The 18,634-nt window shown below is 42.7% G+C and overlaps 1 protein-coding gene across 2 annotated transcripts in view; it reads left to right on the top strand.

Annotated features, from left to right (window-relative positions):
- Positions 1-3,770: 3,770 nt before the first annotated feature.
- The window catches only part of SRSF12 (serine and arginine rich splicing factor 12), a 53,307-nt gene continuing 38,443 nt past the window's right edge, over positions 3,771-18,634 (top strand). Inside the window, exons 1-4 of one of the 2 annotated variants that reach the window (XM_069235483.1) lie at positions 3,771-4,018; positions 10,955-11,061; positions 17,137-17,238; positions 17,618-17,747. In XM_069235483.1, the coding sequence (XP_069091584.1) occupies positions 3,954-4,018; positions 10,955-11,061; positions 17,137-17,238; positions 17,618-17,747 (404 nt within the window). In that variant the 5' untranslated portion in view covers positions 3,771-3,953. Of the gene's footprint in view, positions 4,019-4,180; positions 4,301-10,954; positions 11,062-17,136; positions 17,239-17,617; positions 17,748-18,634 lie in introns of those variants that run through there. The other variant, XM_069235484.1, reaches the window with a different exon arrangement.

Raw genomic sequence — 18,634 nt, 5'->3', positions numbered from 1 at the left:
AAAATCTACAGGTAGTCACTTTGCTAAAAACAGCTCTGTTTTCTGTGATATGTCCACGTTGTGTTTTGGGGCATATCCTGTCGCGGGCGCTAGGCCTACCCACACAAGTGAGGTATCATTTTTATCGGGAGACGTGGGGGAACGCTGGGTGGAAGGAAATTTGTGGCTCCTCTCAGATTCCAGAACTTTCTGCCACAGAAATGTGAGGAACATGTGTTTTTTTAGCCAAATTTTGAGGTTTGCAAAGGATTCTGGGTAACAGAACCTGGTCCGAGCCCCGCAAGTCACCCCTCCTTGGATTCCCCTAGGTCTCTAGTTTTCAGAAATGCACAGGTTTGGTAGGTTTCCCTAGGTGGCGGCTGAGCTACAGGCCAAAATCTACAGGTAGTCACTTTGCTAAAAACAGCTCTGTTTTCTGTGATATGTCCACGTTGTGTTTTGGGGTATATCCTGTTGCGGGCGCTAGGCCTACCCACACAAGTGAGGTATCATTTTTATCGGGAGACGTGGGGGAACGCTGGGTGGAAGGAAATTTGTGGCTCCTCTCAGATTCCAGAACTTTCTGCCACAGAAATGTGAGGAACATGTGTTTTTTTAGCCAAATTTTGAGGTTTGCAAAGGATTCTGGGTAACAGAACCTGGTCCGAGCCACACAAGTCACCCCTCCTTGGATTCCCCTAGGTCTCTAGTTTTCAGAAATGCACAGGTTTGGTAGGTTTCCCTAGGTGGCGGCTGAGCTAGAGGCCAAAATCTACAGGTAGTCACTTTGCTAAAAACAGCTCTGTTTTCTGTGATGTGTCCACGTTGTGTTTTGGGGCATATCCTGTAGCGGGTGCTAAGCCTACCCACACAAGTGAGGCATCATTTTTATCGGGAGACGTGGGGGAACGCTGGGTGGAAGGAAATTTGTGGCTCCTCTCAGATTCCATAACTTTCTGCCACAGAAATGTGAGGAACATGTGTTTTTTTAGCCAAATTTTGAGGTTTGCAAAGGATTCTGGGTAACAGAACCTGGTCCGAGCCACACAAGTCACCCCTCCTTGGATTCCCCTAGGTCTCTAGTTTTCAGAAATGCACAGGTTTGGTAGGTTTCCCTAGGTGGCGGCTGAGCTAGAGGCCAAAATCTACAGGTAGTCACTTTGCTAAAAACAGCTCTGTTTTCTGTGATGTGTCCATGTTGTGTTTTGGGGCATATCCTGTCGCGGGTGCTAGGCCTACCCACACAAGTGAGGTACCATTTTTATCGGGAGACTTGGGGGAACATAGATTAGCAAAACAAGTACTATTGCCCCTTGTCTTTCTCTACATTTTTTCCTTCCAAATATAGGAGTGTGTGTAAAAAAGACATCTATTTGAGAAATTCCCTGTAATTCACGTGCTACTATGGTCACCCCGGAATTCAGAGATGTGCAAATAACCACTGCTCCTCAACACCTTATCTTGTGCCCTTTTTGGAAATGCAAAGGTTTTCTTGATAGCAATTTTTTACTCCTTATATTTCAGCAAATGAATTGCTGTATACCCGGTATAGAATGAAAACGCACTGCAGGGTGCAGCTCATTTATTGGCTCTGGGTTCCTCGGGTTCTTGATGAACCTACAAGCCCTATATATCCCCGCAACCAGAGGAGTCCAGCAGACGTAACGGTATATTGCTTTCGATAATCTGACATTGCAGGGAAAAGTTACAGAGTAAAACGTAGAGAAAAATTGATGGTTTTTTCACCTCAATTTCAATATTTTTCTTTTTCAGCTGTTATTTTCTGTAGGAAACCCTTGTAGGATCTACACAAATGACCCCTTGCTGAATTCAGAATTTTGTCTACTTTTCAGAAATGTTTAGGTTTCTGGGATCCAGCATTGGTTTCATGACCATTCCTGTCACTGACTGGAAGGAGGCTGAAAGCACAAAAAATTGCACAAATGGGGTATGCCCCAGTAAAATGCCAAAATTGTGTTGAAAAATTGGGTTTTCTGATTCAAGTCTGCCTGTTCCTGAAAGCTGGGAAGCTGCTGAGTTTAGCACCGCAAACCCTTTGTTGATGCCATTTTCAGGGGAAAAACCACAAGCCTTCTGCAGCCACTTTTTCCAATTTTTTTGAAAAAAAAGAAATTTTCACTGTATTTTGGCCAATTTCTTGGCCTCCATCAAGGGAACCCACAAAGTCTGGGTACCTCTAGAATCCCTAGGATGTTGGAAAAAAAGGACGCAAATTTGGCTTGGTTAGCTTATGTGGACAAAAAGTTATGAGGGCCTAAGCGCGAACTGCCCCAAATAGGCAAAAAAAGGCCCGGCACAGGAGGGGGAAAAGGCCTGGCAGCGAAGGGGTTAATAGGCTGCGTTGCTGACTTTTACAAATGTGGCAAAGTGAGTTTCTTTTTTTGGTATAAACTTATTGGGGGACTTTCCATTTGTAAGGCACTGAACTAATTGATACATTACTGACATAGTCCCAAGCGTAAAAGCCTTTTATAATTACAATGTGCCTACATTATGAATCAAGGGGAGCATTATATTACTGTGGGGTGTATCGCGTTTGACGCGTGCTGACAAACTATGTAAGAAAACTACTATGTACATTAGAGTAAATGCTTCCCTATTATGCGCACACTCTACCTCATTCCATTTTAGTGCCAGCAGTAAATTCACATCGAAGACAACTAAAATAGAAAAACAGAATAAAAAACTCTTGCAGATGCAACAGCTTTTGGCCTACTGGCATTGTCAAAGCCAATAAATCTTGGCAATGTGAGCACAACAGGTGTTGGCAATGTAAATGCATTAGTGTATATCAAAAACAGCCACAGAGTGGTACACAAATGCATTTAAATTGCCAATTACATTGCCTATAGCTATCGGATTGCTGAGACCTAGTGGCTTTACCAATGCTTGTTTAGATGATGTCAGTCGAGAAAGCATTAGGTGCATTCCCTTCAAATGTACCAGTGATCCTGGTCGTTGGTTTGGACAAACCTGGGTATTGGACCTATACCTTTTGCATTGGGGTGGCATCAACATGAGCTACGGTAGGCCTGCAAGAAGATACAGTTCTTTAAAATCAGGTGGTGTGAATCCAAGATGTACAAGTCCTACATCAGAGGAATTACAAAGTAGCGAGGCATGCTCAGCCCGTAATGTAAGGTTACACAGCACTCTAGCTTCCTTTACTCTCAATAGATTATTGGGCAAGGAAGAAAACATTAGGATGAATCAATGGGCACTAAATAGAATAGATCTACTGGGACAGAGAGACTGTCCCTATTGCAGACAAATGTTCAGTGACTTGAGAGACCAGAGGTTGGTGTTCAGCTTGTATTCTATTGTCATAGTATTTATATAGCGCTTACTACCCCTGACGAGGCATCCAATCGCTTTTTGGCGCGTAGCACGCTACTCCGGATCCCAAAAGGAATTATTGGTGGATGAGTATAGTGAAATAGGAGTACAGTTTTAGTATTATTATGAGTTAATTTGAGCCGCGGATATGTGAGTTTGTTAGTTGCATTGATTGCTCCTGACGTTTGTAAATTACCGTGCAATAAATCATTTTACAACGCTAGGGAAATTACTGGGTACAAGAGTCTAGGGGCGTCTGTTGAAGAAACTAAAATTTCGCACTTTTGTGCTTGTTTTCAGCTTGGTAAGGGTTATTGGTCACGTGACGCGAGGTGGCTTTCAATCACACTTTCTAGCATTCTCTGTTAGCACAAGTCTGTCTTCTATTTTTAGTCAGGTTAGCGCCATAATTGGGCGGAAGCTTTGTGACGTCGCCGCGCCACGCAGCGTCCAACCCGCCGTTTTCACGCTGCGCGCCCTTCTGCTGCTGGTAGAAGGCGAGGTTCTTGGTTGTTTGAATCCGACAGACGCTACTGAAGCTTTATCCTCGCGGCTGCACGCTTTAGACCTTTGAAAGTTCGCGAATTGGATCCCAGCGCCAATCGGGAGACGGCGCTATGTCTCGCTACACCCGCCCCCCCAACACTTCGCTCTTCGTGCGCAACGTAGAGGACGGGACCAGGTGAGGAAGAGTTCGGGGTGTTGGGGTTGTTGCAAGGAATGGAGGTCTGGCTGAGGTAGACTAGCGATCCTCACCCATGCAGGAAAATGGCGAGTCATCTTGACTCCTCCCCTTTGCCGAGAGGCGGGACTTGCGCTCCCATAGTGTATTTAGAGGCACAACGGTTTGTCGAAAGTGCTCAACTTGCCAGTTTAGAACATACAGTTGTCTGCTGGCGCCTAAGCACGTTTGTGTCGCGATAAGGAGGTAGCCAAACGGGTACATGAGACGCATTTTGAAAAAGTGAGTTGCAATAGTCCGTTCGGATTCATGTTAATTCACTGGAAACCCTTTGTATAGCGGCCTTCGAGCCACTACACGCACTTATTGTGATGGTTGTTGTCTCCCTGGTAATCTTAAATATCTATAGTCCTGTCAGTCCGTATCACAAGCTTTGCTTCTGAAGTAATCTCGCCTCATTCAGGTGATAAAAGGAGTGGGCTCCACTCCATCCACCAACACATTTTCCCTGGAAAGTGTGTTCTATCTCCATTCACTCGACCCGGTGGTGTTTAACCACTGTCTGAGCCGATGACTTAAGTTGTGGTCAGATTGATGTTGAACAAAGAGCACTGTACCCCATACTGTGGGGCTGCTACACCACTTGTTGAACTGCCCTGTATCCCCTTGGGTTAAAGGAACTCTAGCCAAATAGTCTGGTCAAAACGGTATGTGTCGCGATCTCAACAACTTAAATCATTGTTAGATGCCTTTTTTTACTTCGTTACCAGCTCTAAAATTTACCAATGAATGTTTAGAGTTTCTATGTGTACTGACGAGCGTAAACTCGGCAGGTGATAAGTGAGGCAGCTGAGTTGTGGATGGTTAATGCATTATGATGTAGAGTCGTCAACCTTTTGATATATTGGGAGAAGTCCAGAAGGGTACTGGATGTTCCACCTTCTGGGTGTATAGGTGGAAAAGGCCTGCTGATGTTGGGAGGGGGGCTGTTATGAAGCATGACTAGCATTCAGATGCAAGAGTTGAAGGCTTGAACAGCAGTTCTCAGGTGGCTTTCTGGAAGAAACTGTTTATGTAAGAGTGGATGGTATCAAGTTATCTTTGTATTTTTGACAGTTGTTCCTTGCAGTGAGGTTGGTGGTTAGGATGAATCCAAGTGACTTGGCATTTAGTGAAAATTGTGAAACCATCAGAATTAAGTTATGGAGCCATTTGTGCGAGCCTGGAAGTGCTATCAGGCAAAGTATCATGTGTGGTATTAAGTGAAGATAGTTTAATGTGCATGTATTAATTCATGACCAGGATTTTGGGAAGTGTGATTAGGGAAATGATTCCCTAAAAGGTTTTGCTGTTAAGGGTAACGTTAAGCATTTTCAAGGATGGGAATGCACATGCTACACTCCCAGAATTGATGAAAGTGTAGTAGAAGAGTTGCTGCTTCTCTTTTTTTTTTTTTTTTTTTTTTTTTTTTTTTTTTTTAAATAATTCTTTAGAGAGCAAAACAGTTTTGAGTGATACTCCTGTAAAGGTATTTTTACATGTGTGTGTGTGTGTGTGTATAAGGTACTGAAGAACATGCTGAAATCCCTAAACACAAGTAAAAATCTTTTATAGGAGCACTTTAGGACCCTTTTTCGAATTCCTTAAATTTGAAAATTGTTTCTGCATTGTAGCAAACCTGCAGATATAGATTTACTGATGCTTTGAGACCAGTCTTGACAACTATCCCTATGTGTTAGTAGTCCAAAAGTTACCAGTTCAACATAAATGAACCTGTTTGGTGTTTGTTTTTTTTTTTTTGTTTTTTTTTGTTTTTTGTTAGTTTTAAGCGTCCCTTCACCCTGCCCTTAGAGCCTGCTGGTCACAAGCCTAGTAGATCTGCCTGCATGGGTTGCAGGTTGTTTCCAGTTCTCCTGAGTCAGCCTGCCCGCCACCACCTTCCTCAATATTCAATGATCTCTGCATGCAGTGCATGGCCTTTGATTGCAATGTGGTGCCACTGGCCACATGCACTACCACCCTAGATGCCACAGGGCACTGACTGTATCCTGCAGCTATGTCTTGTTTAACAATCACTAACCCTAACCAGAGTAGTGCTCTTTGATATCTACTCCCCTCAGTGTCCTCTGAGATGTGTAGGAAAATTAGCTAGAGTTCTCTAGCCCACTATCCCATCCAGAGTTCCCAGTACCTGCTCCCAAAAGATAGAAAGGGTAGGGCATTGCCAGAATGTATGCATCAGGTCTCCCTCTGGATAGTCTCTTCGTAAACAGATACTAGAAGAGATCAGTCCTGTATTGAACAGCCTAACTGGGGTGAGGTACGTGTGATGCAGCAATTTGAGTTGGATCAAGAGAAACTGAGATGCAATGACTGCCACCCGGGGGTGGCAACCACATCAATTGAGGCTTTGCCTTCCAGGGGCTTAAATCACTTCCCATGCTTCCCTTACTCCCACCATAAAGTCTGGCATGTTGCGGAGGAGCAGACAATATGTCTGAAAGTTTGTGGTATTGACTTCCTATAGGGAAGGAGGACATGTCAGAGCTGGCAGTATCTGAAGAACTGAGAGCAGTGGTCATATTCTGATTGTAGGTCCTGGAAGGTCTTCAGCAACCGTTCATGCCATGCATGACATCTCAGAGTACAGAGCTGTGAGTGGTGCCCCAGGAGGAGAAACTGCAAATGGCAACATCATGTGGAAGACTCTTCCCCGCCATAGTGTGGTCTCTAGCTTGAGTTTATCAGACCAACCTGTAGGTTTGAGCGCATCCGTCCATACTGACACAGCTTCCGTAGCGGAGGGTAGAAGTCTTGGTAGGTAGGGCACCCCCATAGAGTAAATGATGTAGTGGTCCATGATCCACCCCTCAGTCATGTATGCCAGGTAGTCAAATCCCTCAACCCACCAGTTCTTCAGAACGAGGAGGTGGGCGACTTGGTAGCATAGGAGTATGTCTGAGGTACCAATCCCGCCGCACTCTTACCCGGCAGTACTTTCCCAGGGATATTTGTGCCCCCCACAGAGTTTGTAGCATTGTGGTAACTCTAGCAAAGAAAACTCAACCGATTGGGTAGGGATAGTTCTGGTGCTGGTACAAAAGCCTTGGCAGGGACACCATCTTGAAGTTGTCGAGCTCCCTAGCACCAGGAGAGATCAACAGAATTTAATTTCTTTAGAAAGACCAACAATTTGGGATTGTGAGTTCGATAGGTATTCCCGGTTCTTGTCCGAGGTAACAAATACCCCAGGTATTTAAAACCCAGAGGCTGCACCCTCCTCTTCTATGCCCAGAGCATAGACAGTGGGCAAGGGGCAATGGGATAAATGGACTATTTGGTCTCATTCACGTTGAGGCCAGAGATTTGGAAGAGCATGAGGCCCCAATTCCTCGGTTTATCCAAAAATATCAATAATCGCCTGTGTAGAGCAGTGGTTCCCAAACGTTTTCGACCTTTGGCTCCCTTGACCTATTGGCCGTTGGCTGTGGCTCCCCATTATGTTACTTTTTGGGATTGGGGGGGCATATTGGCCCGGCCTCGAGAGTGCTTCCATTTTTCTCCCTGATAATAATTGAAATGAAGCCGATGAAGGTACTTATAATCATAGATGTAATCCCATCCACTGCGGAGTCCCATGCAGTGTCAACAACTGATTGGAAGGACACATGGTTCTCTGAGAATTAGTGTTACTGCATTGTGATGTGGTGCTCTTTAACCCCTTCTGTGCTGAGGACGTAGTGGTTACGTCCTCGGCACAGCAGCACTGTGCCGAGGACAAAACCACTACGTCCTCGGCACACCTCCCAGGGGGCCTATTACACCGATCTGCCCTCGGGGGGGGGGGGGGCAGAATCCTCTAGGCACCAGGAATATTTTTTTATTTTTTTGGTTCTGTTTTAGGTGGGGAGCAACCCCTTAGGCAAGGGTCGCTCTCCTAGGGGGCAAATTATATTTAGGCCATTTCTGCCCCCCTTGGGGGCAGATTGGCCTGTTTTGATGAGGCCAATCTGCCCCCAAGGGGGGCAGAAACCACTAGGCACCAGGGATTTTTTTTTTTTTTGTTTTACAGATGGGGAGCGACCCCTTGGACAAGGGTCGCTCCCCTGGAGGGGCAAATTGTATTTAGGCCATTTCTGCCCGCTTTGGGGGCAGATCGGCCGATTTTAGGTCAATCAGCCCCCAAGGGGGGCAGAAACAACAAGGCACCAGGTATATATAATTTTTTTTTTTTTTTTTTTGCGTCGTCCCGCAAGGGGAGCGACCTTGTAGGAATCCTCTAGGCGCCAGGGCAATTATTATTATTTTTTTTGCGACCCATTAGGCAAGGGTCGCTCCCCTGGGGGGGGGGGCAATTTGTATTTAGACCATTTCTGCCCCCTTGGGGGCAGATTGGCCGATTGTAGGTCAATCTGCCCCCAAGGGGGCAGAAACCACTAGGCACTGGGGATTTTTTTTTTTTTTTTTTACGCCAATGTCTTGCAGGGGGAGCGACCCCGTAGGAAAGGGTCGCTCCCGGGTTGGGGAACAAATTTATTTTAGGCCATTTCAGATTGGCCCTTGCTAAATTCAGAATTTTGTCTACTATTCAAAAATGTTGCGGTTTCTGGGATCTAGCATTGGTTTCATGCCCATTTCTGTCACTGACTGGAAGGAGGCTGAAAGCACAAAAAATGTAAAAATGGGGTATGTCCCAGTAAAGTGCCAAAATTGGGTTTTCTGATTCAAGTCTGCCTGATGCTGGGAAGCTGGTGATTTTAGCACCGCAAACCCTTTGTTGATGCCATTTTCGGGGAAAAAAACCACAAGCCTTCTTCTGCAGCCCCTTTTTCCCATTTTTTGGAAAAAACGAAATTTTCACTGTATTTTGACTAATTTCTTGGCCTCCTTCTGGGGAACTCACAAAGTCTGGGTACCTCTAGAATCCCTAGGATGTTGGGGGGGAAAAAAGGACGCAAATTTGGCTTGGCTAGCTTATGTGGACAAAAAGTTATGAGGGCCTAAGCGCGAACTGCCCCAAATAGCCAAAAAAAGGCTCGGCACAGGAGGGGGAAAAGGCCTGGCAGCGAAGGGGTTAAAGAGGTGTGTCTTTAGGAATCTTGTTCCTGGTCCCGGGTACCTTTCTAGAGAAGGTCTGTGTCTGCCATCTAGTTTTTTTATATTTAATGTTTTGCACGTTATTGCCTCTGTCTAGTCTGACAGTACCATATAATCTCTTTTGTAGCTTGCTCCCTTAAACTCTGTCCTCTTTACGAGTATTTTCTGTATGTCTCCCTATGTGCTCCTTACTAACTCCAGACTGTGTTCTCATGAACGCTGCCTGTTTAATTTCTGTGGCCTCAGGCCTCCTGACTGTGCCCACAGGCCTGTCAGTCTTCATGATCATGTGTGGATAGTCATGTCTTATGTCACTTTGGGCATGGCTTGTCTATGAATCTTCTGTCTGCTTTCTCCTGCCCCTGGTGTTTGAGTCCCAAAGCTGCCTGGCTATCCGCATGTCTTAGTACCTGGTGCCCTGGTATATAGGGACACTTGGCACTAAGTTTGTCTCAAATAAACTTGCCCCCTGAGCTGAGGGTGTGTTGGGAGAGCCTGGTACCTACCAGGAGAGCTCAGGTCTCCCATTAATGCACAGCAATCTGCTCCTTGTTCCCAGTAATGCACTCTTAGCATCTTTCGGAGGTAATGGCAGCATGCTGCCTGTGCCTCTCTGTTCTGACATTACAATGGCATCAGTGCTGAAATACCATAGTTCTGTTTACTAACATCAGCGTGTGTATTTGGGGGGGGGGGGTGCACGGCAGTGCAATGGGGAAGACTTGGAGTAATGATGATAACCGACGGGTAATTGAGTCATTACCAACTTGAATCACGCTCAATAATTTGTGAGGATGTTCCAAGCAGTGCCCTCGGTAGTCCTTGCAATCAAGAGAGGAAAGAGTAATCAGACTTTTAAACACGCTCAGTGTTACTTCGATTATCACCAAAAGCTTGATCTTCGTGAATCATGACCATTTTATTTGTTTGACTTGGACCTTAAAACCTTGTGCACAAAATATGGTTATAACCTGGTCATCTTTGTATTTTTTTATTACTTATTTTTTAATAAGTAATCTATCCAACCCAACTGCTTGTTAGAGGCCAGTTATGACACTGTGTATCCTTTTTCCTCCATACTGCGTAGCAGTTCGATACTAGATCCCACAGATGTGATGGGGTGTACATTTTTTGCTCCTACCAGGAGAAAAATGTAGCAGAATACTAAGATATGAGGAAACAACCATAAAGTAGTCCAAAATGTAAGCTTGCTGATGGCTAGATTTTACTCGCGTCCCTGAATGTAAGGGGAAAAGTGAGATGTGGAGATGCTGTGTTATCTCTAATTTGTGGTTTTATGGAAGAGTGCTATGCTAGCATGCTTTTCCTAGATTGCATGATTTTTGGAATTGTAGCAAGGTAATTATTACATATTTTAGGGAAAACTTTATTTGCAGGTAAGTAGTGTGCTTTTTCTTTTTGTAACTTGCCATGTTCTTTCATGAATGAAATTGTTCTTTTACTGTTCAAATTTGCTAAATTCCAAATGATTTTTTATCATAGTGCACATAGCTAAAACTTTCCATTGTGTAGTGAATGCAGCAATAGTAAAAAAATGTGTGTATATCTATCTATCTATCTATCTATATCTCTTAATTTGTTTGCTGCTTAAGTAGTCCCGTCCCCCTCCCCCCTGTTTGAAGACCCCTGCATTAGGCTAAGCTTAAAAAGAAAAGATTAGTACACACAACCAAAGCAGTTTGCAAAATGTATCCAGAACAAGGTATATGAAATCTAAGCGTGGCTTACTTTTGTTTTCTAATATCTAGAGATATCAGAGTAGCTTGATATTAAATAGTGCTGTTTATACTTATTTACCTTATTTCTGGAATGATTCAGGCCTGAGGATTTGCGCCGTGAGTTTGGTCGATATGGCCCAATAGTAGACGTATACGTTCCACTTGACTTCTACACTCGCCGCCCAAGAGGATTTGCTTATATCCAATATCCTTTATTTCTGTGTTGATTATGTTTGCAAACATGTTGAAATTGCGTTTGTTCTAATTTAATGTATTTATTTCTTTGTCTCAGAAAATGTAAAGCAGTCCACAGTAGCTGGCAAGAGCCCCAAAGTTTGAATGAACCTGTTAGATAGAATCCAAGCATAAAGCAAGCAAGCAGGCAAGCCAAAAGACACCTTTAAAGTTCCAAGCTTCAAGGAACAAAGAGGGAGGGTGGCAAGAGATAAAACACAAAGCTGGAAGAGGGGCAGCCAAAGACAAAGCCATCACCAGGTTGAGGCTTCGGCTTTCCGAAACTTACTCAGTTACAAAGTCAAAGCCAAGTCTGATTTGGTTGGTCTACTGCTCTTGTCCAGTCCATCTTGCAAGCCCTAAAGAGTAAAGGTCAAGCTTCCAAGATCAAGCCAAATTGAGGTAACTTGCAAGTCTGCTTTTTGTATCCTATTCAGTCTTATTTTATTGAGTTAAAATGTTATGTAATAAATCTTCTGGCGGTGGGGGGTGTTCTATGTTTGTTCAGAAATGCAATAATTATTAATAAAGGTGAATTATGTCGGTTATATCGAGATATCAGTCAGCAGTGGCAGTTGTGAAAATTTCTCCTTTTACCATGGACCTACATGCTGTGTTCTTCCCTGAAAATCTGTTTGTATGTAGCCTGCATGTTTCTGCAAGATTATTTTAATTCTAAAATTAATCCTCCTTTACCTTTCACAATACTTCACTTTCTCTAACGACTTTGCTCTAAATTCTCTGGCCACAGTCCTTTTCAAGGCTCTCGAAAAATATGACCTGTTGGAAAAAACGTATGTCTAACAGAGTTTTAGTAGCATCTGTGGTGCTCATAGAAACCTCGTACGCACACAAACTTTATCTCTGATGATATTGCCTTAAATTTTCCTCAACTTTCAAGATCTGAATAAGGCTTTTAAGGTGTCATATTCAGTTGGCTTATATTAATTAAGATTTGAAATTTTTCTGCTACGTCCTACTTTCTGTTGCATGCCCTCCCGCCAAGAGACCAAATGTGCTGCCCACTTTATCTCGAATACCCACCCAGCCCATATTTGTCCCATTATCATCCCCCAAACAGTCAATCTGCTTCCCCCGTTCCTTTAAAAAAAAAAAAAAAATTTTTTTTACTTTTTTTATTTATTACCACTGAAGGGATATGACAGCATCTTGATTCCTGTAGAGAACCCAGAACAAGCTGACTCATTGCTTTGATTTTTGCTTGTTGCATGCCACATACGGCAATGTATTTAAAGTGTATCTTTCTGTCACATCTGCCAGCGTCCATGGTATGGTACTTCAGAGTCACTTTATAGGATAGCACAGTTATAATTAGGAGTGTGCTGCCTGTGGTTTTACTTTTTGTCAGTAAATTAAAGTTGTTACATAGGTCTCTAAGCTTGTTTTCTATACCATTACCCCGTTTTATACCAGAGATGCTGCTGGAATAATTTCACTTAAGGAGCAAAACATTCCGGCTAAACTCTATTCTGAAGCTGTATGCAAAGATCCTTGAGTTAAAGAGGGGAATCATCACAGAAAGGAAGTGTATGTGTTTTTTTTTTGGGGGGGGGGGGGGTGTTAATTTTTATTCTTAACCAATGACTGTCTCCTAATATTCTTCTGGGAGAATGTCCAGAAACGTAACATGTCTGCAACATATTTGCCTTCCTTCCTGTCTGTTCTCGAGCACATAAAGTACATGCAGGAGTTGGGTTTGTTGGAGTTGAATGTGGTTGGTCACACTGGTTGAAGGCACACTTCTGTCTGTTTGGAAGGGAACATTGATTCTGCAGCATGAAGGCATGGATCGCTTCTAGTTTCACGTGCTGTGCATATTCCACATTCTAGTGGTTAGTGTCGGACAGTGCTATTTGTTTTAGAATAAGAACACCATTGCTTTAACTACTGAAACTACCACTGGTCATTTACAACTGTTACATTTGTGGCTGAGGTAAGTTCAGAGGGCCTACACAGATCTCTATGCTTTACTGTAGCCCTTTCCAGATACTAAATAGTTAAATGTGGAGAGAGAAATGTAGTTTTGTAATCGGTATGCGGCAACTTTGAAAAAGGGTCGAAAACATAGTTTCCCCTAGGGGATACTGTGGGTGTGAAACACATCAAACCCCCCTCTAGCATTTAAAGTGGCGTTTGTGTATGTATATATATATTTATTTATATATATATATATATATATATATATATATATATATATATATATATACACACACACACACACCCATTTTGGGACATGCCATAAATCACATCTTTCTCACACTGCAAATCTTAAAACGTAAAATTATTGAATTTTGGACCGTTAACAGGTTATGTTTATTAAATCAATCATTGGACGCTTATATGTGCTACACTCCGAGAAAAGATAACTCAGGGAAATCTGTTCTGTTTATACATCGAGTATCTTTCCAGCCATATCTCAATGTGTTGGAAAGTGTAGTGATACATATGCCGTGGGTTACTGTTGCTTTCTACTCAACTCCATGAAGAAAACATGCTTCCCTATTGACTCACTGATGTGGAAACTTGATAAACCCAAACTAAGGCACTTTTTTTTTTTTTTTTTTTTCTTTTTTTATATGAATGGGTAATTTAGGAAATCCTACATTTTCGCATGTCACAATTTTAAGATCCCTAATTAAGGGTTATGGCTTTTACAAACCTCCTCAGAACATTTCACTAGAGGTGGGATTGCCAGACAGTGCCTTTACAATTCCTATCCACTCATCTTTTTTACATTGCTTTTTTCGAATACAACTTTGATACAATTTTTGCATTCAGTTTTGAAAAACGTGTTAATGTTGGGACACCCTTTCTCCTACCATAAGAGCATAGAGTAGGGACAAAACACCCAAGCATGAAAATACACTATTTTATTCTAATTTCTACTGGAACCCAGTTGGGCTGAGAATTTATTCCAGACAGTACATACATCAAAGCAGAAAGGTCTTGGAGGTTGCATACTTGCATGGCACACTTAAATGCTAATAGTTATGACAAAGACCATCACTGGTTCAAATATACCCCAGATGACATCATCAAAACAAAGTTGTGGTCTTGGAAAAAATAGTTAACAACTTAACTAGTAAAATGTACTCCAGGTCAGGCAAACAACAAATTAGTTTTTGGGTCAAATAACCACACTATATGCTCCTTAATGGCCAATGTTGAAACTTCTGGAAAATGTACCAACCAAGTTTTACAACAATGGGCTATATTGGCTGAGGTCTGCCTCATAATAATATCATGCACCAAGGTAACAAAGTTATGGGCCAGAGAGAGAAATGGGTATCTGTGAAACAATTTTATTTCTACGCAAGACCGACATGGGTTAAACATGGCCATAGAGATCAGCTACTGGGTAGAGATGTCTCGCCCTCTACACCTCCCACCCTGACACCGCATCCAACCTAGAACAGGCTGTCAAGAACTTCTCCGCCTGGATCACAGTTAGTCCTGACAGTCACCTCCACCAAGTCCACCAAACAGGCCAGTTGGTACACCACAGAACTGGGAACCATGAAAGACAACATTAAGCAAGGAAGAAAGGAAATGGTGCACCAACAAGGAGATCACAGACCGAGCCAGCTTTCAGTCATTCCTCAGCTAATCCCACCAGCTACTGAAAGGGACTAATAGGAGTGCCCTGGCCGCCCACATAGAAGCCAGCATTAACCATAACCAAGAACTCTTAAACATTGTCAGAGTTCTCCAACTCCACAGCCACCAAAAACATCATCACCTCTTCTCAGGAACCCTGTGATACCCTGGCGGACTTCTTACACGACAATATTTCCAACATCTACAAAACCTTCGAACCCACCGCCATCAAACGTCAGCCTCCTCGTTCCCACATATGCAAACTTGTTGCTATCTCTGTCCACTTGCTCACGGCCTGGGAGCAGCTCACCACATGAGCCACTACAAACATCATAAACTCTGTCCGCTCAGGAGCACCCACGGACTCCTGTCCCTACCACATTCTCAACCTCGGGAGTAAGATAAATATCAATGAGCTCATTGCCTCATCCACAACCACCTTCCCCCAAAGTATGGAAATGTGCAGAAGTCAAGCCCATTCTCAAGAAACCTTCTGCCCCCTGAATTTCGATGGTTGCAAAGTACGTCAAGCTGGGGAGGGGCGGTCCAAAACACTTTTTGACCATTCTTTCTATAAATCCCCCCCCCCCCCCCATATGACTGCAGTCCGAATCCCTGAGCGTCATTACACAATCTAGATCTTGGTCCTGAAATCTCACTTTCTGCGAGCTGTTGTAATCCTTTCAGTAGGAGAAATTAGAGTTTAAACAATCTAGATATTTCCGATTCCAAACCCCCGCCTCTTTACCACAGGGCTAATGTTTAATTGGAAGCAGGGTTGCAAACCTATTATTGAATATTCTATTCCCGTTTGTGACAGTGGTCACCTTTGAAACTATGCTCCCAAAACCTGTAGCAAGACCTATGATTGCTTGGATTCCATGTCTTAAGGTCCACAGTGCGTACCTTATTTACACATGCATCAATAAAATGCGGTCTGTCTTCAAGTGAAGCAAGCATTTGCAATGCAAAACGTCTCACACTTGCTTGAGTTAGTGCTGCTGGCGTTGAAAATGCATAACTGGCCTTTCCATTCCACATAAATTGGTCAACCTTGCTGCATAATTTGGTACTCTCTGCCACATAATTCCAGTGGGCCTGTTTATAACTAAAACACTTCCATTTACCTTCTTCCTCTATCTGAAGCAAAATGAGAATATTGCCATATTTTTGATCCTCCTCCTTCCCCCCCCCCCCCCCCCAATTTCCCCACCACCAGTGTGGGGACCCAGAGATGACCTAAAGCATGTCCTGCTGATCGTTTTGATGGTGGTCCCATTGCCCTAGGATCACCACATAGTGAGTTATGGGCAAATATGAAGCACATTTCAAGTGCAGCATATATTGTATTATCTTGACTGTAATGAACAGAACAGCCCCTTGAGAGCACCACAATAAAAATTTTATTTTAAGAAGCACGGTCCTATAACCATATAGTCTGCCCCTAAAGAGAATAACAATGTGAAAAAGAAAATGGCAAAGTAATGCAGTGTAATGTTTAGCCCCTAGAGGGCGTAGTGCCTTGCATATTTTCAGACCTATTTCAATAATATTGCAAACAAGGCCCTCAAACACAAACTACTCCCAGCCGGAAAACAAAAGTTCCACCCTTGGGAGGTTTAAAACCCACTAAATGGTGGGAGAGGTTACTATTGAGGACTTGTTGGTTTTATGTTTTAAATGGGCAGTTTGTATATTTTTCAACTGGTAAATTTGTACATGAGCAATACTTATGTAAAGCACTCCTCTGATCGAGTTTGCGCTATATGAAATAAAATAAAAAATCACGTGGTGATTAATTATTATTTTTTTTATTTTTTTTAACCATGTTTTTGAAGATCAGGAGGATTTCAAAGTTACCCAATGTTTAAACTGAAGAAAAACAAAAATACATTGAGCACAATTCTTTTGTTTAGTGCCCACGTTTAACACACAATTGTGTAAGAACCTCCAACTTCATTCACCAATGTACAGTATGCCAAGCCAAGTTGGGTATAAAATGATTGCTTTTTCTTTTTCACAGGCGATAATACAATGTTAACCCCCCAGGATTTAAGCTTGCTTGTAAAAAGAAACTGGGAAATATAAGTATGGAATAATACAGCAATAAATTATTTTTTTGATGATATGATGGGGCCCAAGGTCGAAGCTTAAACACGCACATTAAAAGTTCCTCATGGTTTTGTCACATGCATAATTTCAAGCTTCATTGGTAATGTCACGTTCTTGTTACATTCATTCTTTGCAATGTTGAATCGTCTTTTGTTCATCTTTTATTAAAAACAGTACTATGGAGTTTGATTCCAATGTGTTTTTTTTTTTTTTTCTACCTTTGGCAATAATAATGTTCTTAATAGGGTTTTATTTCATACAAAATATTGTATGCTTTTGTACTGCAAGTTTCGAAGTCTCCTTAACAGCTAGCCATATTTGAGGATGTTCGCGATGCCGAAGATGCCCTGTATAACCTCAATAGAAAATGGGTGTGTGGCCGTCAGATTGAAATACAGTTTGCACAAGGTGACCGAAAAAGTAAGTGGACATTAGCAAGAAGTGTTACTGGAAATGGTAATATCCTAGTTGGATTTCCACTGGCAGCATGGTGCTTCTGCAAGCATACAATGTTATTACTGTTAAGGTCTGTAATATTGGTGTAATCCTGCTAATAATTTAACAGTAATCAAACGTTTACTCACATTGTAGGTCATTATTTTTATACAGTTTAACGTTTCCCTTAACCATAATAAGCTACTTCCTCTGTTTACTCACAATAGTACTTTGAAGTACGGAATTCCAGTTAAGTTGCCTTGTAAAAGACGACTTTCATTGCCTTTGTTTATTGAATTCTGATACCCATGAATGCCCACCTTTACTGCAGTTTCATGTTGCAACCGTTCCCCCCCCCCCCAAGCACCAGGTCAGATGAAATCAAAGGAGAGTGATTCCCCAGATCACAGGAGGTCCAGAAGTCACAGTCGGAGAACACGCAGCCGAAGTTACTCATGGGAGAGAAGCCGTAGAAGATCACATAGCCCAAGAGAGTGAGTCCTTTAATTGAATGTTCTGCACTGATTATTTGAAAAGATTAGTATAATCCATCATGTCATCAAGCTATGCCTGTGGTATGTTGTAAATGTTTGGTCATATGGCCTAGTTGGTGGTTCCTGAATGACACTTTACTTTTTTTTTTGCCTTTCTGAAGCTGGGCAACGTCTGCTGTTTGTTTACACTCTGTTTAGGTTTTGCCTGCACCTTGCGTGCACGCTGCCTGCAAAATCTATTGTAATAAAACTTAAAAGGGGCTTAGGTCCAGCCCCTTACTTAACATTGTCCTAGTCCAACGTCTCTGATCTACGTGCTTCTGATTGGCCTGCACGTCGTCCTGCTCAAACTTCCTGTTGTTGTCTTTGCCGTTATGGCTGTCGGGTTGCCTCTGGACCAAGTACTCCTTCCAGTCACTTCCCATTGGACACTGGCCAGTGTCCTATCTTTCTGGAAACAACACTGAGGGTACTTCTTTCTGTGTGTGTTTCTCCCAACACCCTTTTTTTTTTTCTTTTTTTTTTTTTTTCTTTTTTTTTTTTTTTTCTCCTCGCTTTGCCCATTTGCCCTCTTTGGTGGTATTTTGTTTGAGCAGGTCGCTGTTTCTTGACACTGTTTCTTTGGTGTCTACACCCGTCGACTTGAAGGTATTGGAGCGCTTTACATGAACACCAGTTAAATTAGGAGGCAGCATTCATTTTTGGTAGGATATTAAGTGATTTTCCCAGAATCACACGATGTTCCACCTGATACCGAGACTCAGACCTGGTTTCCCAGCTCCAAAGTTGTCTGCTCAGGCCATTGGGCCATATCCTTCCCTAAGGTTTGCATGCAACAGGGCTACAATACTGGGATTACACAAGGTATCGGAGCAGGCTGCTTTGAC

Source organism: Pleurodeles waltl, chromosome 5 (genome assembly GCF_031143425.1).
Source record: "Pleurodeles waltl isolate 20211129_DDA chromosome 5, aPleWal1.hap1.20221129, whole genome shotgun sequence".
Classification (NCBI taxonomy): Eukaryota; Metazoa; Chordata; class Amphibia; order Caudata; family Salamandridae; genus Pleurodeles; species Pleurodeles waltl.
This window is presented reverse-complemented; position numbering and strand designations above follow the sequence as displayed.